The sequence below is a fragment of the Pteropus vampyrus genome, unplaced genomic scaffold (genome assembly GCF_000151845.1).
Source record: "Pteropus vampyrus isolate Shadow unplaced genomic scaffold, Pvam_2.0 Scaffold203, whole genome shotgun sequence".
NCBI lineage: Eukaryota > Metazoa > Chordata > Mammalia > Chiroptera > Pteropodidae > Pteropus > Pteropus vampyrus.
The window spans coordinates 887551-908229 of NW_011888984.1; the positions used below are offsets into that span (position 1 = coordinate 887551).

General features: G+C 57.9%; 2 protein-coding genes and 1 non-coding gene across 3 annotated transcripts in view; 1 reads left to right on the plus strand and 2 right to left on the minus strand.

Annotated features, from left to right (window-relative positions):
• PLEKHG2 (pleckstrin homology and RhoGEF domain containing G2) overlaps positions 1–9664 on the minus strand; it is an 11294-nt gene extending 1630 nt beyond the window's left edge. The window contains exons 1-19 of the mRNA XM_011372331.2: positions 8286–9664; positions 7483–7611; positions 6446–6714; positions 6269–6369; positions 5494–5560; positions 5337–5383; positions 4967–5117; positions 4491–4628; positions 4124–4324; positions 3561–3653; positions 3382–3468; positions 2983–3016; positions 2797–2898; positions 2616–2663; positions 2503–2541; positions 2323–2339; positions 1975–2151; positions 951–1872; positions 3–869 (exon numbers count right to left, since the gene is read on the minus strand). Coding sequence (XP_011370633.1) covers positions 3–869; positions 951–1872; positions 1975–2151; positions 2323–2339; positions 2503–2541; positions 2616–2663; positions 2797–2898; positions 2983–3016; positions 3382–3468; positions 3561–3653; positions 4124–4324; positions 4491–4628; positions 4967–5117; positions 5337–5383; positions 5494–5560; positions 6269–6369; positions 6446–6714; positions 7483–7591 — 3469 coding nt within the window. The 5' untranslated portion in view covers positions 7592–7611; positions 8286–9664. The remainder of the gene's footprint in view (positions 1–2; positions 870–950; positions 1873–1974; positions 2152–2322; positions 2340–2502; positions 2542–2615; positions 2664–2796; positions 2899–2982; positions 3017–3381; positions 3469–3560; positions 3654–4123; positions 4325–4490; positions 4629–4966; positions 5118–5336; positions 5384–5493; positions 5561–6268; positions 6370–6445; positions 6715–7482; positions 7612–8285) is intronic.
• On the plus strand, positions 9475–9567 carry TRNAI-UAU. Its single transcript is given in 2 exon segments — positions 9475–9512; positions 9532–9567. It is a non-coding gene; the product is annotated as a tRNA-Ile (tRNA).
• Positions 9665–12963: 3299 nt separating the features above from the next.
• ZFP36 (ZFP36 ring finger protein) lies at positions 12964–15079 on the minus strand. The gene is made up of 2 exons (XM_011372238.2): positions 14966–15079; positions 12964–14148 (listed from the first exon to the last, which is right to left on the minus strand). The coding sequence occupies exons 1-2, from the start codon at positions 14987–14989 to the stop codon at positions 13195–13197; spliced, it is 978 nt and encodes a 325-aa protein (XP_011370540.1). The 5' UTR covers positions 14990–15079; the 3' UTR covers positions 12964–13194.
• Positions 15080–20679: the final 5600 nt, after the last annotated feature.

The following is a 20679-nucleotide window of genomic DNA, read 5'->3' on the forward strand; positions in this document are numbered from 1 at the left end:
GCAGGTGTCCAGGAAGCCTTGTGGCTGGGGCAAAGCTGCAGCACCTGGAACCTGAATGTCTGGGAAGTCCTGGGGCAAAGACGATGGCACGTTGGCTGTGATCTGACGGTCTAGGTGGCCTCCATGTGCAGGAAAAAATGAGGTAACCGGAACCTGAACGTCTGGGAGGTTGTGTTCCAACGGCAGTGGGGTGTTGGCTGGTACCTGATGGTCCAGGCTGCTTCCACACAGAAACAAAGGGCCGACGGCTTGGCTGCAGACAGTGTCTGGGGACCGAACATCCCTGGAACCTCCTTGCTTAGTTAATAGGGTGGTGGTCGGGCTCTGGCAGTGCAAGTGGCCTTGCTTGGGCATAGGAGTGGTGGCTACAACCATGACATCAGAACTTCCCTGCATGGGTAAAGCTGGGGTGGCTGGGACGTGGGTGTCCATCTGGCATTCTTGCTGAGGAAAACACGTGGTTGCGGCAAGCTGTATATCCACGTGGCCTGTGCGCTCAGGCAGATGAGTGGCAGCTGGAACTTGGACTTCCAGGTGGCCTTCTTGATCAGGCAGAGTTGTGACAGCTGGAACCTTGACATGTGGGGGGCCTTCCTGCTTGGGCAAAGGTGTGGGGGCTGGAATCTGGATATTCCAGAAGTCTCCCTTCTCAGGCAAAGGGACAGCAGCTGGACCCTGGATGCCCTGATGGTCTTGCTCAGACGAAATGGAAACATCTAGACCCTGGCCATCCAGGCAGCCCCCTGGCTTAGACAGAAGTGTGGCAGCTTGAACCTGGGCAGCAGGGCCCAGGGGGACAGATTCCTGGGCCAGGGTCAGCGGGAAGGCCAGCTCACACACCAGCACGTGTCCAAAGGCAGGCAGGGGCCCTGTGTGCAGAGAGAGAAGGACGGAGTCAGGACTGGAGCCTCGGCATGGGTGACTTCTGCCGACCACGTTCTGGACCTCACCTGGCTCGGCCTGCTCGTGGGGCAGGCAGGGCGACAGCTGGGGTTGGGCCAGAGCCCGCGGCCGGCGGCGGGGAGCATTGGCTGAGGCCCGCGTCTCAGCCCGCTGCATCTGCTGGATCCGCTCGCTGTAGAGCCGGGCCAACTCTCGCACTCGGGACGCTGCCCGCTCCACACCTGGGGCTCCGGCCTTCCTGCTCCCGCCACCCAGATCCGAATCTTCCAGAATCAGCAGCGGCTCTGGGAAACCTGGCCGGGCCAGCTGCCCCTGCTCCAGAGCCTGCCAAGCACTCCGGATTTCTGAGCAAGAGCGGAATTCCAGCTCGTCCTGGAATCGCTGATCTCGGGGGCCGTCCTGGGGTTGGACATCTGAGAAGGACGCCTCCTCTTCGGTCTCCTCCTGACCTGCCCTGCTGCCTGAGGAGGGCTCTCCCAGTTCTCTGCAACTGCTTCCAGGGCACAGTTCTCTCCTGGTGGCTAGAGCCTCAGCCGGCTCCCGCAGAGGTCCCTGCAGCCAGGAGTCGCCGGGAAGGGCGGGGGAGCTGGAAAGGCCCGGGATGTCTGGGATGCTGGAGACGGCTGGAAGGCCGGGCATTTCAAAAACACTGGCAACGTCGGAGAGACTGGGAAGGCGAGGAGTCTGGGGAATTTCAGAAAGGCCGGGAGCCTCAGGGAGGCTGGGCAAAGCAGGGTTTTTGCTCAGGCCAGGAATGTCGGGAACTTCAGCTGCGCTGGAACTTTCGAGCCCCTCCAGCACATGGAGAGGCGAAGGGCACTGTTCGTCCGCCTCCAGCTCTCCCTCCTCCTCCTCTTCGGACGAGTCCCGGCTGGGCAGGGCTGGGAACGTGAGGTGTTCGCCATCGTCCGGCACCTGGGCACCTCCGGGGAACGTAGGAATGTCATGGGGCGATGGCTGTAGTGGGCCCTGGGGAAGAGGCCAAAGGTGTCAGGGTGGGTTGGCCACCCCTGGCCCCCCGTCCGTGCCTGCCCAAGCCCAGAGCCCCAAGGACACTGATGGGACACTCACTGCTGCATCGCGGAGGCCTCTCTGATTCAGCAGTTCCAGGATTTCTTCAGTGATTGAGGTCCCAGGGGGGTCCAGTGTGGGGGGTCCAGTGTCTTCTAGGTCCTCAGGGGGTCCAGAAGCTGGACCTGGTGGCTGAGGCTCTAAGGGGGGGTAGAGCTCCCCCTCACTGCCAGCATGCTGTGAAGAAGGAAAGGATGGAGGACAAGCACCCAGGGCCCCCAGCTCCCTCCTCCCTCAGATGGAGGACCCAACCCCTAGCCCCCCAGGAGCTTAGAACTCAAGCTCCCTCCTTCTTCCATCAGACCCTGGAGTCTGGGTCCCCAGACCCTGTCCCAAGATATTTCTTACCTTGAGTCTAGGCTTAGCTGGGGATGGAGAGATGAAAAAGAGTGACACGTAGCGGTAAGTGTTACTCCTTAGAACTGATGAGCTGCCCCCATCGCCCTCCCCCACCAACACTGGGCATCCGGTGGGAAGAGACAGACAGACAGCCAGGGCTCGACCCAGCTAGGCTGGGCAGTCACTTACCATTCTGTGGAAACACGACATACGGGTCCTTCGCTGGCTCTGGGGGGAGGACGAAGCGATGTCAGGGTCCAGTTCCCACCCCAATCCCCAGTTCCCAGGTGAAAGGAACTCACCAGACTGTCTGCGGCCACGGCGGGTAACGGAGGGGCCTGGAGACGGAGCTGTGGGACAGACAGATCAGAACCCCATTATGAGTCCAGCTCCAGGCTCCGGGGGGAGGAGGGGGCTGCAGGTACAATTCCTGAGTCCTGGGGGAGAAGTAGGGAGTGGGACTCAGGATTCCATCTCCTTTACCTGTGTTCCTACGTCCAGGGGTGAAACTTCTAGCATCTTGAAGTCGGGGAGACCCAAGTGGGGGTGTCGCAGGCTCTGGGACAGACTTACTTTTAGGAGCACCTGTGGGGAGAGATTTGCGGCTAATCCACTTTTTCTTGGAAGTAATCCCTCTACTTCCACTCCCAACCCGAGGCCCCAACTCACAGTGCAGGCTGTTTTCAAGGAGAACTTGTTTTGCCTGAAAGAGATGAGGATGAGGGTTGAGGAGGCCGGCCAGTCTCTGAGCACCCTAGGCAGTCCCATTAATGGGTGCTGCTACGTGACAGGCGAGTTACATGACTGATGACAATGACTCCTCGGCACAGCCCTACGAGGTCAGCGCTATTATTTCTCCCGGTGAGGAAACAGACCAGAGAGGTTACATTACTGGCCCAAAGTCACAAAGCAGGGACATGATGGAGGTGGGAGTCAAACCCAGATAGCCTACTCTGCAATTCAACTATCACGTTCTAAGAGAGCACCCCTGTGCTGAGGGTCTCCCAGTACTAAGTGGGTAAGAGGCTCCAGCACCCCGAGGGCCCCCAGCTGTGACGAGAGCTGTACCTTGGCAGGGATGGAAGCGGGGTGGTTCTCAAAGAACAGGCGCTGGAGACAGTGAATCCACAGTCTTTTCTCTTCTTGGTTCTTGGCCTGGGGAGCGGGTGGTGAAGGTGGTTGCGAGCCAGGTGTGAGGCCCAGGGCCCGGAGGGCACCCCGGCCACCCAGCCCCACCCTGTGCTCACCTGGAGCAAGTGCCTGTGCTTGGGGATGGTCAGGTCGGCCACCTTGAACCCCAGAGGGTCGCGAGGACTCTCGCTCACACTCAGGTTGCAGCACTGGATGGGGGGGGGATGCAGAAAGGGGCGCAGGCTGAGCCCCTGGACTCAGCAACATGCCCCTTGTATAGGGGTGTCTATCCCCTAGCAAGATGTAACCAGCATGGTTGTATGGAGGGTCCCCTTTCCCCCGTTGACCCCACCAGGCTAGGCTCTGCTCGTCCTTGCCCGCCCTCCCCCTTATCTGGAAGATGTGCCTCCCCCAACAAGATGCTTGCCTGGTGGGCAAACCCAGGTTCTCCCTGTCTAGGGCCCACATCCCGCCCCCCGCCCCCCAGCTCCGCATTCTGCTGGCCTCACCCCTCCTTACTACACTTTGCCCCATCCTCAGACCCAAGAAAATGTGACCCTTTTAAGCCAGTTGTCCCTTGCGGAGCCCGCCCCGGCCACCCCTTTGGGTATACAGATGTAAGTGTATAAAATACAGTGTGCAGATAACATTCCAGCCCTGTCCCCACCCCTAAACTCACGAAGATGTGGCCCTTGTAGGTGTATTCTGGCCCCCGACGCTTGGCCACCAGCAGCATCCGTGAGAACAGAAAGAGCAGCCGCTCACCCCCTCGAATTCGGGGGCCGCCCCCTCCGCCACCTCGGAAGGAGCCCTCCAGCACCAGCTCCCCGAAAGCACTGAGCTCCGGGCCAGTCCAGCCGCCCAGCCGCCGCTGCACTTCCTGCCGGGACCCGCCAGGTGCGCCGGCACAGACACACCAGTGGGCAGCACATGCGCGCCAAGACGACGGGGTCAGCGACCCAGCTGTGCTGTCCGAGCCCACCCTCCAAGGCCACCCCCGAAAAGCCCCCATGCCCACTCCTCCCATCCAGCTGGCCCCAGCCCACCTGGAGGCGCGTGGCGTGCTCCTGCTTGCGCTTCATGTCGTTGATGTACCAGGCAACTGCTGTCATGGACACGATGGCCTCTTCCACCATCTCGCGGCCCCCACCACCGGGGCCCTCGGCCCAGTGCTTGCCTAGCTCCTGAGGGGAAGCCACCAGGCACCCGGGAGGGGAGAAGAAGGAGACAGAAGGAGAATGACGATAATGACAAGAAACAGAAATATAAAGGTAGAGGCGGAGATAGAGACCCAGAGATGGAGAGAGACAAACAGGCAGGGATACAAAGTGGAATCAGCTGCTGCCAGGCCCCACTGCCAGCAAGACCCTTCCCCGAGTGCTGGCCCAGTTTCTAGGTACCAGATGCTTCCCCGGGCCTTGCCCAGTTCATCCCGGGTCCACCCTCCAGATGCAGCACTGGGTGGTCCATGGATGAGACCTTGCCCCTCCCCAAGCAGCACCCCCCAAGGGCCACAGCGAACCTGCAGCAACAGGTGGTACTTGAGGATGCGCTGAACGGGTTTCAGCAGAAAACTCTGCAAAGGCAGCGAGTGGTGGAGCTGGGCCTGGCGCTCCTGCAGCCACAGGGCTGCCGGCGGAGACAGCGACAGCTCTCGGAGGAGGGCCAGGGAGCTGGGGGCACAGTGCAGGTCAGTGTGGGGCCAGCAACTCCAGTGGGCTGGGCTGGGCTGGGAGGGGTCGGGGAGTGGCCAGGTTCAGGAATGATCAGGGGCTGGCAGGGGTCAGGGGCAGGTTGGGGAGCGGTCTGGCAGGGACTGGAGCTGGATAGGGTCAGGGTGGAGGGATGTTGGCTGGCACATCAGCTCATGGCCACGGCCTGGGGCCCCTCACCTCGGGTAGTTCATGCAGTACAACGTGTAGATGTCGAAATCCTCACTCTGTGGGTAACGTGGGAGTTAGGAAGACCTCAGACTCCCCATAGTTCCCCTCCAGCCCAGTTTAGGCCTGCTCCCTGCTTACCCAGGCTGAACCCTGGTCCTCAACTCACCCTCTGCACAAAGCACTCCGCAATGCCCCCTGCACTGCTGCTGCCCTCCAGGTCCTCCAGGAGCTCACTGCGGGGAGAGGAAAGGGTGAGGACCGCCTGGCCCCCCAGCACCACACAGCGGAGGGCTCCAGGAGGTTGGGGGCTTGGTGGCTGCCAGGATCTCTCAAGGGGATGTCACGTCCAGAGGGAGGGTCCTCTGACCATTAACTGAGATATCACAACCTGCTCAGACTTCATTGGACAGTGTCGTATTCCTCAGCCTGAAATCTTGTCACAGCTGGCCTGAGCCTGGTGTCTTGTGTCATGACCCAGGGAGAACAGTGTCATAACCCTTAGATCTGTGATGATCTTAAGATCCTGTTGTGATTGAGATCTTGTCAGGACTCTCAGACCTCCTATAATAATCTTAAGGTCTCATCAAGACACTCAGGTGTCCTGGTTCTTGGAGTCCAGCGTTCCCCTCACTGGGGGCCAACCATCCAGGTTTGTCCAGGACCGAGTTCCCCAGGACACAAACGCTCACACTGTCATGATCTTGAGGCCCCGCCTGAGCCTTGGATTCATCTGCTCCCACGCCTGACACAGTGCTGAGATCCATCCAGATGTCTGCACTTGTCCCCATATTTGGGCCTCATCTGTGTCCTCAGTCTCCATCGTGACCCCTGCCCAATGTCTCGACACCCCATGGGCCAGCCTGGACAGGGCCCTGTGCGGCTCCAAGCTTTGGGTTGGGACACAGCCTGCCTCCCCAGGCCCACCAGCCAGTGCCCCTGACCTGCTGAACTCGTAGATGTCCTCGATGTTGGCAAACAGCGTGCCCACCTGCTCCGCGCTCAGCCCCAGGACCCCGCCATCCAGCAGGGGGCCCAGGAAGTCCTGTGGGGATGACTGGGGTTACGGGGCGGAGGGGCTGGCCTGGGTCCCCACTGCGCTCGGGTGCCCCCTGCCTCACCTCCACGATGCTGCGGAGGTCTCGGACATAGGCCCGCTCTGTCTCCACGATCTCACGGGCCACACGCTCCAGCCTCGAGGGTTTTGCTGAACTTGGGGTCCCCACAGGGGACAGATGCAGGCGGACGGGGGGCCCTGGAAGGGGCTCTGGCCTGGAGGCTGAGCAGGCAGGGGTGGGCCCCGAGGCCGGGTCCCCCTCAGAGCCCACCGTGCTCAGGGACGTGGAGCTCCCAGAACCTCGAGGGGAGGCCATGGCAGGGGTTGTAGATGCTGCTGGGGATGTGGGGCAGGTCAGCGGTTCTGCCCCACGAGTGAGTGCCCTCAGCCCCCACACTCCCTACACCCCGTCAACGTCTTTCCCACGGCTCCCTTCTCCTCTCCCCGCTGCGCTGCCTCAGTCCAGTCCTGTCCTCGCCCAGCAAGGTCCTGTCTGAGCTTTTGGCCTCCACTTCTCTAATCCACCTCCAAGTATCAGCCTGGGAAATCTTTATTATTTTGCCCATCTGACCCTCAGGATAAAGTCCAAACTCCTCAGGTCCAAAAGGCCCTATGCAAGGTGGCCATTAGGGACCTTTCCAGTCGTTACAGCCACGCCACTTCTTACCCTCAAGATCCAGTCACGCTTGGCTTCTTACTCAAATAAGTAGTTTCCTCTCATCTCTGGGCCTTTGAACCTACTGTTCCCTCTATGTGGAATACTCTCCCTTGCCTCTGCCATTCCTCCTAATCTTTCCATCCTCAGTTTAGATGTCCCCCGCCTTCAGGAAGCCTCCACTGACCTCCCAGACCAGGCTCCCACAGCCCCTGGGTTGTCCTCATCCCAGCTGGGGACCACTCTGCCCTGGACTACCTCCTCTGGACTGCCACTGTCTAGGGATGGGTCCATCTCCCCCACCAGACTTGGGGCTCTGGGCAAGCAGGGCCGAGGCTGTCTTGGTCACCTCGTGTAACCAGCACTGCCAGCACTGGGCCAGACACAGAGGTCTGCGTGGTTTTGAATGAAGGCGCGAATGCCCAGAATGCCCCTCGCATGCTCACCTGTCTGAGTCTCACACACAGTCGCACAGTCACACACTTCACCTCTGCGACCCGGGCTAAGGCGAGGGCTGGGTTTGGACAGGCTCAGTCCACCGGCTCCCTCGGGCATAGCTGAGTGGCTCAGGGCTTCTGCAGAAAAAGACCCCCTTCTTAGGAATCAGAACCCCGCAGGCCACCCTGCGGCCCACACTTACAGACTGGGGGCTGAGAATTTAGCAGTGCGGTCTAAATCCAGGGAGGGGCCCCCTGGGAATGACTCACGGGGCAGAGGCACAGTGACAGAAAGAGAGGAACGAGGAAAGATAACGTAGAGGAAAAGATGGAAAGGTTGAGACAAAGAGGAGCGAAGAAAGCAAGAGTCGCCGAAGCTACGAGTCTGGCCTGTCTGGGGCCGGAGGCTCAGGGATCCTGGGAACGGTTGGGCTCTGGCTGGAGCCTAGGGCGAGGGGCAGGGCTGGGAAAAGCCGTGGGCGGGAGGCCGCGGGGTCCCAGGGGAGGGCGGAGGAGGCTGGGGGACCGGATGCCAGGGTCCTGCACACGGCTCCCTCCCCCACCGGGGGCTGCGAGTTGGGGCTCTGGCCCGGAGCCCTCGAACTCCTCCCCCCTTCAGTCAGTCCCTCCACGATCCGCTCAACTGTCCCCACCGCCGCAATCTGGGTTCCCAGCGCCTTCACAAACCCCGTCAGCCCCCAACTCCCGCCGGCGCCTCCGCTCGTCCCCCGCCGGCACGCCCCCTCATTGTTCGGCTGCGGCGGCGCCGCCCCCTCCCCCAGCCCGTCGGGGCCCCTCGCCTCCCCCCTCACCTTCTGGGGAGTCTCCAGCCCCAAACCAAGACAGCCCAGTTCCTATTCGACCCCAGCACGGTCCCTGGGGAGGCGCAGAGCCAAGACTCCTGGGTCTCTGCAAGTTAGGGGCGTGAACTTCGGGCTCTCAGGCTCCGGCAACCAGAATCCGAGGTTTCTTGGAGAATGGCATGCAGCGGTACGAATTTCTTGGTCCTCTAAATGGAAGATGCTAGGAGCCTCGACTCTTGAGTCTCAGATGGAGTTGCTGGGGACGCAAATTCCTGAGACTTCCAGATAGGGCTGTAGGCGGCCCGGATTCCTGAGTTCCCCTAACTTTAAGAGCAGGAATTAAACCACCTCCAGGAAGGAATGTAGGACAGTCCCAAATCCTTGGGTCCCCTTGAAGTAGTGGGCGCTTCTATCCAAAACAGACTGGTTAGGGCGCTAGGAGTCCATAACCCAAATTCCTCCAACCCTGGGAGTCTTGAGCTCAGATTTCTGGAAACCCCTGGACAGAATCTCCGGTCTGGGATCCTAAATTCTTCAAACCGGGATGCAAGAAGCTCGCCCTCCAGGGTCGCGCGGGGCTGCTGATGTCCCGGACTCCTGGCTCCTCCAGGAGGGGGCGCTGGGCACCTGGATATCGGGGGTCCTGTAGCCTGGACGCGGCGGCCTGTGCTTTGGGGTCTCTCAGGAAGCGATGTAGAGATTTGGGACGCCGGAGTCCACGACTCTGGACCCCTCAAACTCCAGGATGAGTGGCACCAGGCTCCGGAGGCGGCGGCGGTACCACATCTGCGGCGAGAGAGTCTGGTCCCAGCTATGGGGCGGGGGTCGGTTGCCTGGGGCCTCCCCTCCCCCCAGCCGCCTGGGCTCATATCCTGTTCCCGCCCGCGGGGGGGAGGGGCCGCCTTCCGGCCGGCCAGGGAGCAGAGGGTTAAAACCCCTCCTCCTCCCTGTGTTCTGAATATTCATGAAAAGGCGAGTCCCAGGCAGGCTACACCTCCGCATTCCAAAAGCCTCGCGGACTTTTCCCTTTTACAGCAAGAGCCCTCGAGGCGTGAGAATCTGGAGCTGGTCACAAACTTTCTCCTATTGGCCAACCAAAAGATTACTGTTTACATATACAATATAAGGTGGAACTGTCCAGCGAGGTCACGTGGACACGAACGACTGAAGGACCCCGCGGCGAAAGGGTGCGGCCGGAGCTCCAGTGGCGCAATCGGTTAGCGCGCGGTACTTATATGACAGTGCGAGCGGAGCGATGCCGAGGTTGTGAGTTCGATCCTCACCTGGAGCATTTTTAACTTTCTTTCGTCAGTTTTTATGAACTTACACATTTTACAAATCAACTGAAATATCTACATTACTTATAGGAGTAAACATTTCCATCTTAGAATTTTCGGGTTGGAAAGACTCCAGGAACTCCGGCGATGGTCGATTAGGGAGTCTTCTGTATTGTGGGGAGGTGCCGTTTCCATCATGGCCGCCAGAGGGTGGTATCGCCTCTTGTATGGCTGCATATTTAATTGGGTCTGCAAATCTCTGTTTAAGACCTAATATATCAGGCTGTGGATCCTCCGCAAACCGGGTGTGTGTTACTGCCTCTTTCTCTGTTTTGGATTTTCCCCCCTAGTTTCACTGAGATATCATTTCCATATAACATTGTACCGTATTAGTCCAAAGTGTACAACATAATGATTTTTATACATACTATAAAATGTGAAGTGATTATCACGGTAAGTTTAGTACTAAACAGTAGTCACCTCATATACTAATTTTTTTTTTCTTGTGTGTCCTGGGGTTTTTCACTCTTGTTTTCTCCCCATTTCTGAATTGATTTGTTTTTTTCCAACAAACTGAACGTCTCTGAACGATGTGACCAGCTGCTGTTTAGATTTTAGGCATGAGTGATATAGCAGTGAACAAGGCAAAATCCCTGTCCTTGAGGACCTGACATTCTAGTGGAGGAGGCAGATTCCTATAAACATAGGAACTAAGTTCATTTTATATGTTCGGTGATGAGAAATGTCATGGAAAACATAGAGCAAGGTAGGGAGGATGGAGGAGTTGGAGGTGAGGTGTGGGGTTGCAATGAGTAGCCAAAGACCATCTCACTGAGGAGACATGTAAGCAGAGACCTAAAGCAAGAGAGTGAGCAATGGGGATACCTAGGGGAGTATTCCAGGCAGAGGGCACGGTCTGCACAAAGGCCCTGTGGCTGAAGTGTGTGAGATGTACCTATTGGTGGAGCAGCTAAGGAAGCCAATGTGTCTAAGAGCAAGAGGAGATCCAGGCCATGTAGGCTGGTGACGACTTAGGGTTTTGGGTCATGACAGGTTGCCTTTGTTTAGTAGGACAGTGGGGACAGACTGAGGGCAGAGGCCTGAGTCAGGAGACCAGCGATGGACTGATGTGATGGTTCAGGTGAGATATGATGCCGGACAGGACCAGGGTAAGGACCACAGGCAGGAAGGTGCATTGTAGATCTATTTAGAAGGTCAATCAGACAGGATCGCTGTTAGACTGGGGTGCAAGTTTGAGAAAGAGAGGAGTCAAGGGGACTCCCAGATGTTTGGCACTGGTAGCTGGTGGTAGGTACCAGTATCTTAAATGAGGGTTTTTTAGCAAAGGGGCAGAACATGTTTTTGCTAAGGACCAGAGATGTTTTTCTTGTTATTTCAGTGTCTGTAAATGTCTCTGCAAGGCTTGCTTTCTCTCTGCCTCCCCAATGTCTTTAGGTCTCTCCGAGTTTCTATCTTTCCCAACCCTCTTTTCCTATATGTGGGCACCTGAGTGAGCTTTTTCAGTGTCAAGAAAGAGGAGATCAAAGATCAGGGACTGCCCCTAGGCAAAGGTACAGGGCCAAGGAGAAGTGACAGCGCAAGGAGGCATGAGAAGGGGAGGGAAGTTGGAGAGGAGGGGATGGAGCTGGAGGGGAAGAGTAGAGGGAGACCACTAGTCCAGCCACTAGCCGGAGGAATGGGTTGGGGAAGACAGGAGTGGGCAGAAGGAGCAGGAGTGGGGAGGAGAGGTGAAACCAAGGGGCCCAGTAGGGAGAGGGCAGGCAAGGAGGAAAAGGGTGAGGAGGGAAGGAAGTGAGGAGGGGAAGGGAGAGAACGGGAACTGGAAGACAGGGCAGAGGGGCCAAGGGACAGGGGCTGGGGAAGAAAAAAAGTACCAGGGGAGCGGGGAGTTACAGAGGGGAAGGGGAGACGGGCGGGGCGGCGCAGGCCGGTACAGAGAACAGGAACTGAGGAGGGGAGGAGGGGTGAATGAGGGTGGCGAGACAAGAGCAGGGGGAAGTGGGGGGAGGGGAGAGGAAAACGGGGGAAAGAAGGAAGAGGGGTCGAGGGCGAGGAGAGGCGGCCGCGGCGGAAGGGGGGCGGGGCGCGGGCACTGACGCGAGGCGGCTTCCGGGCTCCCCGCCCCAGGGTGGGTCTCGCCGCCGCTTGCCTTGTATGGTCCGAGGACACCGCCGTCCCGGGCCCAGCCCCCACGCGCCCGCGACCCACGCAGCCCGGCCTCGCGCTTCGCAGGCGCGGAAAGGCCGAGTTCCCGCAAGCCCCAGTTTCTAAATTCCCGACAGCCCGAGATGCGGTACTTTCGAGGCTCTGGGGTCCCGGAAGGCCAGAAGCTACAACTCCGCCATTCCTAAACGCGCTGACAGACACCAGGGCCGAGAATTCTTAGTGGCTGGGAGACCACCTCTTAGTGTCCAAAATGTTGCGATTCTAGAATCCTGAGACTCTAGAGCTGCCTCCCCCAAGACTGCGAGAGTCTCAGTACCCCAGCCCCTCGGGGACTGGAAGACGGGTGGCGGGCTCCCGGGCCCCCGGGCCGCCCCGGCTTCCGGGCTGACCCTCCCCCGCCCGCCCTGGGTCCGCGCCCCGGCACATTCCGTCCTCTCCTCGCCGCCCCGCCCTCCTTCGGCCCCGCAGGGACGGAAACATCCCATTCCCGCCTGCGCCCGGCCGAGAGCTGGGTCTGGGAGTCCGACTAGACGGCAGCGCCTACTCCTCGCACGCCCGGGGAACTGGCTCTCCCGGCTCCTACCGGGTGACTTCACCTGGCCCCGCCCTCTCAGGTGAACGGCCGGGCTGGGTGACATCACTTCCTGCCAGGTAAGCGCCGCTGGCGGCTGTGCTCTGGGAAGGTTTAGAGGAGCTGAGTGGACTACCCACTTCCAAAAAGGGCCTCACCATCATCCCCACTCCTCTGTCTCTAGACCGCAGAAGAGCCAGGATTCCAGTTTACACACAGATGCTTTTTATTTAAAAATTCCAAAAAACACAAAAATAAACTTTTAACAATATATATTACTTAATATATTATAGTATCTTATAACAATAATTATTCCATCGTTTCCAATATTACAAAAAGGAGGAAGAAAAATACAAGGGAAGCAGACGACCCAATATATATAAATACTATAAAATCTATTAGAATAAATAAAGTCGTCATAAATAAAGGGCCCAATGGTTGGGGTGGGTGTTGGCGACGGCTTTGGCTACTTGCTTTTGGGGGGAAACTTGAGCACCAGGATTGCCCCTCATGGGGAGGCTCCAGTTGCCACCAGTCAACACCAGAACCTCAGGGGTCTAGGAAAAATTGGGAAGGGGCAGTGGGGGCCTATTCACAGCATTGGGCAGGGGAGGGGGAGAGGGCTCACTGCCTCCCTCAAATTTGCTACATCTTTTTTTTAAAAAAAGACTCCAGAATACACTCCTTCCCCCAACACCACGAACACTGAGCTTGCACACTGGGGGCCTGCCCCAGCATGGGGTCAGGGGAGTGGGTTAATGCATTTTGGAAGGCAGGGGGGTACTTGGTTAAAAGTCCTGGGCTCCTGTAGAGCCCACAGCACAAGAGAAATGCCGCCCCCCCCCACTTGAGATCCAACTGATCTGTACTGGGCAGGCACTTGTCACTCAGATACGGAGATGCGATTGAAGATGGGGAGTCGTCGAGAGGCTGCAGGTGGCTGGGGGGGCCCGAAAACCCCAGCCTCGAAGACAGGCGAATCAGACCCTCCCAGGCTGCTGCCGCTGCTGGCATATTCGTCAGGATCAGATCCCAGGGAGTGTGCGGAGGGGCTCCGAGCCAGGCCACCCACAGGTCCCCAGACACTGCTGTTGGTGGCCCTACGGCAGGAGGGGCAACAGGCTGGGGTGGGGTCCCTTCGGGCCACAGGGGTCCCAGGGGCAGCAGAAAAGGCAGAGGGTGAAAGTGGAAGGTCTCCAGGTGCTGGGGGTGGGGAGCTGGAGGGTGAGAAGGAGCATGAGGACAGGGAAGAGCCTGTCAGGGCTGCTGGCGGTGGTGAGGCTCGGCGGCCGGAGGGTAAGCCTGAGAAGCTGATGCTCTGGCGCAGCACATGGGGGTGGCCAGGGGCAGCCTGGTCTTCGCTGGGGTTGTGGATGAAGTGGCAGCGGGAGCCGTAGGGGCAGCGGCCCTGGAGGTAGAACTTGTGGCAGAGTTCCGTCTTGTATTTGGGGTGGCGACTGGCCTGACGCAGCTCACCCAGTCCATGAGCAAACTGGCACTTTGCCCCATATCGACAGCGCCCGCTCTCTGAGAAGGTCCGACATAGCTCAGTCTTGTATCGGGATGAGGTGGTGGGGGTCGCAGGAGGCGAAGTGGGCGAAGGCGACAGCTCAGGGCCTGGGCGCGGAGCCAGGGGTGCGAAGCCTGGGGGTGGGGGCACCCAGCCGCAGGTCCGACCCTCCACCAGGCTGGTGGAGCGGCCAGGCAGGCGGGCAGTGACCCCAGCCGGACTAGAGTCGGATGAGCCGAGGCTCCAGAGTCTGGAGGAGGCCAAGCCCAGGTTGGACTCAGTGTCTCCATGGTCTGATGGCAGGTCAGGGCTCAGCGACAGGAGGCTCTGTGGGAACAGGGATCGTTTAAGACACCGAAAATGCAGGGTGACGCCTCTCCTCAGCTGCAGGGCACCTAAGAGCTTGCCAGTCCGGTTTGTGGGCTCCTGGCCTGAGCCCCACCCGCCCGCTGAAACCCATGGGTTCTGAGTCGCAGGGACCCCAAACTGGAGGGTAAGTTTATTCGCGAATGAAACCTTTTCCGACGGACCCAAGAATCACAGATCCCCCGGCTGGATTGAGGGGATCCCAAACTCAGGGCGCACCACTGTCCTCCAATTTCGAGTCTCTGGGTCTCTCGGGATTTGACCCCGCGCATCGTGTTCTCCAGTTTCACAAGTGGAGGGGCCAACAAAGTTAACCCAGGAATTCGATCTCTTTGGTTTTTGAGTCCCAGAGCCCTCCTCTGGGTCAAGGAGTGGAGACAAAAGTCGCCTTCCCCTAACCCCGAGACTCCAGCCCCAGAAACGCCTCCGCGCAAAACCGCGCCCTCAGCAACTACTGGGGGGAAGCCAGGTGTGGGGCCATTTCCGCCTCCAGACAGCCCTAGTCTGACAAAACTCCTCTAGCTTTCCATCTACAAGAGCCACCCAACCCATGTTTGGGCCGAGACCCGAACGTCGCGGGCTCCATTTTTCATCTCAAGAGAGTCACACTGGTCTGATAAGGGAGGCAAGACCCCGGGCCCGAGCGTGCGGCGCTAAGGAGCTCCAGTTGGAGAAGGAAGCCAGGGGTCCCGGGCTGGAGTTTGCGGCGCTGGAGAGCCCTCATTTGAGAAGGGAGTCAGGCTTTGGCACCCCAGGGTGCCAGTCTTTAGGGACTCACCTCGTAGATGGCGGTGAGATCCATGGCGGCGCGGAGGGCCGATGAGCGGAGAACCCGGCCGATAATCGGAGCGCTGGAGGCAGGCTGCGGGTGGCTGGAGGAGCCGGTGCTTTTATCCGTAGGGAGGGGCGGGGCCAGGAGGGGCAGGGCCTGGGGCGGGGCCAGGAGGGGCGCTTCCCGGACGCGCGCCCCCAGCGCAGCCCGCTGGGTCTGGGACTGGTCCCCTTCCGCTCTGGGACGCGCCTGAGCTGAGCCCGCGAGTGGCTGCGGCCCGGCGGGGAGCGCGTGTGGGGGAGGGGGTGTCGGCCCAGTTTTCATGGCTGGAGACTGAGGCGCGGGGAAGGAAACTGGGACGGGGGGAGGGGGCAGGGCTCCGTGGGGAATTGACTAGGGCAGAGGCCGAAGCAGTGGGCGTGCGCGTGAGAGACAGACGGACGGAGGCGGGGGGAGGCGCGGAGAGAGCCAGAGACCCAGAAATGGAGAGACGCAAAGAGAAAAACACGTAGAGAAACAACGAGAGACACATACACACACAGGGAGGCATATACAGAGAGGGAGAGAGACAGGCTTAGGATTGGAGATGAGACAGAGACGACGTGACAGAGACAGTCCCAGAGACGTTCAGAGAGAGAAGTGAAAGGGAGTGTCACATAAATAGAAAAAGAGGGAGAAAAAAAGGACAAACACCCGTAGACAGAAATCTGCAGGAGCAAAACATTGAGAGGAGACCAGCAGGCCGGCTTATTATGGAATGATGAGACCTGTCGGCCTGGCTGATGTCGCTCTCAAACAGCCCGGATCCGGAGACCTTGACCGCCCTCCCCTTCTCCACTCGCGAGGAGTGGGGTCCCGGATACTTGTCGAGGCTGAAAAGGGGCCTTCTTTCCCAATTCCAGAGCCACGGTAGCCTCTTGCCCTCCCGCAGATAGTAGCGCTTCTGTTGTATAAATGTGTTTTACATACATACGTTAACTCTAGGAGGGGTTATTGTTCCCATTTTACACACGAAGAAACCCGGGTTTAGAGGCCAAGTTACTCTACTAGCTCCATTTAGTAAATGGCAGCAGACTAACACCAAAGCCCTAAATTATGTTGAGTTTGCCCTCTGAGAAAACCGAAGATTGGAAAAGGCGAGATCTTTTATTAATGGTGGAGTGTTGCCTTCATGGAAAGTTATTCTGAAATGGAAGAAATGGGTCATCCCCAGCTAATGGTCGGACAGGTCTCAAAAAGCGGTGTGCCTTTAGGGAACGCTAAACCTGCGGGGATCACTCCCCGCATTGGCAAGTCGTTTACTGTCAAGGGGGTGCCCTGCGTGAAAACTTTAAGATCTGGGCAGAAAACTTAGTAAGTCGATCTTGGTGAGCTGGCTGCCCTGAGTGAAAATACGAAAAATCATTGCCACGTTGTGCAGTTATAATGGTGCAAAGTTCATTCTTATAGGCTGACACTGTGACTGCGGGCTCGTACTGAGGTGGGGAGTCTCGGCCAGGCACGCCGACCTGCCTTGTCCGACAGAGCGCGGGGGAAATCCCTGGTGCGGCGCCTTCTGGGGCTGAGGGGGCCTTCCCGGCCGGTCCCGTGAGCTGGGCGGCTGCGGGCGGCTCTGGCACGGTTGCCGCCTCCCGCTCGCCCGTGACTCACTCGCAAGGGGCGGGGGAGGGGGGCTTCCTGGAAGCGGTGACGAGGAGGCTCAGCCCGGACGCCCGGGTTCCTCTCTTGTAACCAGGGCTTCGGTCGCCTGTAAACAGAGCCTCGAGGACAACGGGAAAAGGGGAAAGGGGAGGTGCCTTGCACCCGCCTCCCGTCTGGGCTCCAAACCCTGTGCCGCTAGTAGGACGAAGGCAGTGGGAAAACAGAAGGTGGGGGGCACCCCGGGGGGGCCGGAGCCCAGGTTGGCTCCGGCCGCGATCTTGGAAGAGGGATTCCAGTTTTTACAGGGAGCATTTCCCATCCCTGAGTCAGGCTGACCCCCTCCCCTCTCCCATCTGCTGAGTCATCGGCTCGAGAACCTGAACGCTCCGTGTTGGGCGACTCTCGAAGAGGCTGGAGGGGGATGGGGGGCTATGCACAGGGAAGGACCGACCACACACCGAAACGTAGACTGTGGGACCCAGGAGCCCGGGCCTCGGCCCCTCCTTGCTCAATTCTAGGGTCTCCCAGGCCCCTCCTTCGTCAGACCCAGGAGTCCGAGCCCCCAGTCGTTCCTCCTCCAACTTAGGAACCCATTTCCCAGTCACCCTCCCACCCGTCCTGGCCTCAGGCGTCCCAGCCCAGGAGGAAGTTCGGGACAGGACTCCTCCTCATCCCCACGTAGCCAGCGGGAAAATCCGTGGCCCCGGCGGCGGCCGGGAATCCCCTCTGGAATGACGGTGGGGAAGGGGATGGCCGGGTCCCCCGCTGGGCGCAGGGGGCCGGTCCTGGGCGGGCAGGAGGAGGGGGAAAGGGGCGGAAACCAGACAGGCTAAAAATACTGCGAGCACTTCCGGCCTAGGGGGAGGGGAACGGAGAGCAGAGTTTCCAGAAAAACAAGCAGGGACGGGAAACGCGGGGGTGTGAGAGCCCCGGCGAGCGCGCGGGCGAGCGGGGGCCGTGTGCTTGCGGCACGTGTGCCGAGGCCAAGTGTGTGCCTGGCGTGATTAGGCATGATAAGGTGCGGCCGACTGTGCGTGCAACTGCATGGGCCCACGAGTGTGTGTGTGTGTGTGTGTCCATGACGTGTGAATGGTGTATGCGCTGCAGGTGCGAAGGTGTGTGCCCTGGCGTGACTGGGTGTGGGACACCCGAGGTGCGTGAATATGCAGTTGGCCAGACAGGTGTGGGACATGAGCTGGGGTGTATTTTCAATTCCACTTGACATGGCTGTGAATAAATGTGTGAAACCGCCTGGGCCTGTATGATTGACTGCACACACTGTGTTTACTTTAACCATCTCTGGGTGTGGGAGTGTATACTCAGCCCTGTCTTTGAGGTGGTGTTCCTGTGACTTACCCACCTGCACATCTGTGTGTAGCTCCGAACCACTGTGGGATCTGGAGTGACTAAGTATGTGTTACTCCTTGAAAGAGCCTAGTGTATGACGGTCTCCCCTCTGGTGTGATGAGGATCGGTGCACACACACTTCGAAGTTAAGAGCGTGTGTAAAGCGTCTGAGACCATAGGCAGCCGTGGTTCTGTGCAAGGCCTCTGCAGCACAGTGTATGTCGTGAACAGTGTTCTTCTGTGCCTGTGTCCTTATTTGGGGGTGTCACTGAGAACATAGGAGGCCAGTGTCTAGATGTGGTTCCTCTGTGGCCCAGTCACAAGGCAGTGAAACTGGTGAACTTTGGTTCCTGACGTCTACAGTGCGCATGATGGGGAGGGCGGCTGGCGCACCCCCACTCCACCTCTCTGTTCCTGCTGGCCTCTATGGGCAGAGCAGACGCACACAGGCACACAGGCTCGCACCTGGAAACCTCTCCCCAGTCAAGGCTGCTTCTGATGTTGAGCTGTGGGCAGGGCTGAGTCAGCCTGTGATGGGCAAAGTCTGAGATTAGGTGAGAGATAGCAGGTTAAGTGGAGGTTGGAGGGTTGTTTATATATTCACGTTGTTGGATTGTTCTTGTAGGGTCTGTTTGCTGGCTTAGCACTGGGACCGAGACCCTGGGGACACCATGATTGTAGGATGGTGGGTTATGCTATCCTCCGCTGGGGGTGGGGTTTTATTTGTGCCTGTGTCTCCCTAGTCTGTTTTTGCTTTGTGGCTGTGACGTCTCATGTGCACCCTTCCTTGGTGTGTGTGGTTGTGCACCAGGCTGTACAATCACCCTTTGGGGCGAAGAATCTAGTAAAGATCTAAACCAAAGTCCCCCACAACCTGCCTCGACTTCTCCTACCCTTGCCCTTTCACTGTGGTCCAGACGGCTACATTGTTCCATAAACACACCATCGATTTCCTGCCTCGGCCTTTGCACTTGCCATTCCCTCTCTGGACTGCTCTTTCCCCCGCTGTCCGTATGACATTCTCTCCTCCAAGTCTGCCTTCTCGGCGAGGCCTTCCTGTCCTCTATCAAGGATTTTAAAAAGTAAAAGAAATTTAACAAATAATGAATACATGTAACATCTATTTACAGACCATAATCAAATACCTATGAACCACTACCCAACCTAAGCTCTCAAATTTTCTCAGTAAAGTAATATTATCCTCCATGTGTAAATCTTGCACGTTAACTTTATTCCTAAGTACCTTTTTTCCTATTAAAAATCACTCTCGTAATCTCACTCCTCTGTTTCATTTTTCTTCTTGAAATTGCTGATATACTGTTGATCCCTGAACAAGGGTTTGAATTGGGCAGGTCCATTTATATGTGGATTTTATTTTTTTTATTTATGCCTATAGCACCTGGTCTTCCTAGGTGGTCTCCCATCCAAGTACTAACCAGGCCCGACCTTGCTTAGCTTCTGAGATCAGGCATTGGGCTTGTTCAGGGTGGCATGGTCGTAGACCATGGACTGTGGCTCCATTGGGGCCAGGACCTTCTGTGTGTAAAGCAGATGTGCTAACTGCTACACTATGGAACCACATCCAGGATTTTTTTCACTAAGTATTGTAAATGTACTTTTCCTACCTTATGATTTTCTTAGTATGTTTCTTGTGTTGACTCCACTTCACAGGGCCAGCTGTACCTGTCTTCTGAGTGTGTGTGCGCCTATGGTCTGACACATCCCAACTACTACCTGGCATATACCCCATGGCAGGAAGCTGGTGGGCTCCTCTGGGGAAAGTGCATTTTTGGGTGTCCATAGATAACTGCATCATGTTAGATGGGAGTATGACTTTGTTCTTATATTTGGAGACTAACTATGGTTAAGGAGATGTGTATGGGTGCTGAATTGACAAGGACTAGATTATAATGGTCAGTTTTATGTGCCAACTTGGCTAGGTTACAGTCCCTGGTTATTCAAACACTAATCTAGATGATGTTGTGAAGATATTTTGTAGACGTGATTGAAGTCCATACTCAGTTGACTTTAAGGAACTTATCCTAGATCTGGGGAGTTAGCTGCGGGGGCTGACTCAGTCAAACAGATGGGCAGAGCTGTGGCTTCTCTGAGGAAGAAATTCAACCCATGGACAGCAGCTTCAGCTAGCGCCCCAGAGGTCTGCTTCCCTTCCGAGGGCCTGCCCTACATGCCTGGCACTTCAAGGAAGGACAGGGAGAAGGGGAAGGAACTTCCTGGGATGTGTACACAGACACAGACACACACAGCTGGCCATTTCCCAAGACTTCAGTGTGGGGACTTGGACTTTGGGTGAATCACAGATTTCCATGGTCCCAGGGTTTCCTTGCAGATGTGGGGTCCAGAACAGGACAACTCTGGGAACCAGGGCACAGAAGGTACTGGGTGGGGCAGTCCCCCAACCAGACTGAGTCACTTGAGCCTTTCACACCCTACCAGCTGGGCCGGGGCTGGTAGCTCCACCCTATACTTGCCCAGGCTTGAAGGCCATGGCTGAACTCCCCAAAGCTTGCTTTCAGAGAAGGGGGAAGCCTGGTGAGATGCCTCCTCCCCAAAGACCCCTACCCAAGGCCTGCTTCCCGGAGCTGGGGCCCAGGCGCCTGGGTTCTTCCCCAGGACTGATGATTCACCCCTTCAGGGGCCTTTTCACTTCTCCTTTGGGTCTAAAAATACAAGGACCCAGGCATCCAGCTGGGCCAGGCTTCGCCAAGGAT

Bases quoted from the DNA above. Each gene is read 5' to 3' on its own strand.
- ZFP36 (XM_011372238.2), bottom strand. From the start codon at position 14,989: ATGGATCTCACCGCCATCTACGAG. The intron at 14,149-14,965 runs GTGAGTCCCTAA...CTGTTCCCACAG, and splicing joins ATCTCACCGCCATCTACGAG to AGCCTCCTGTCGCTGAGCCC.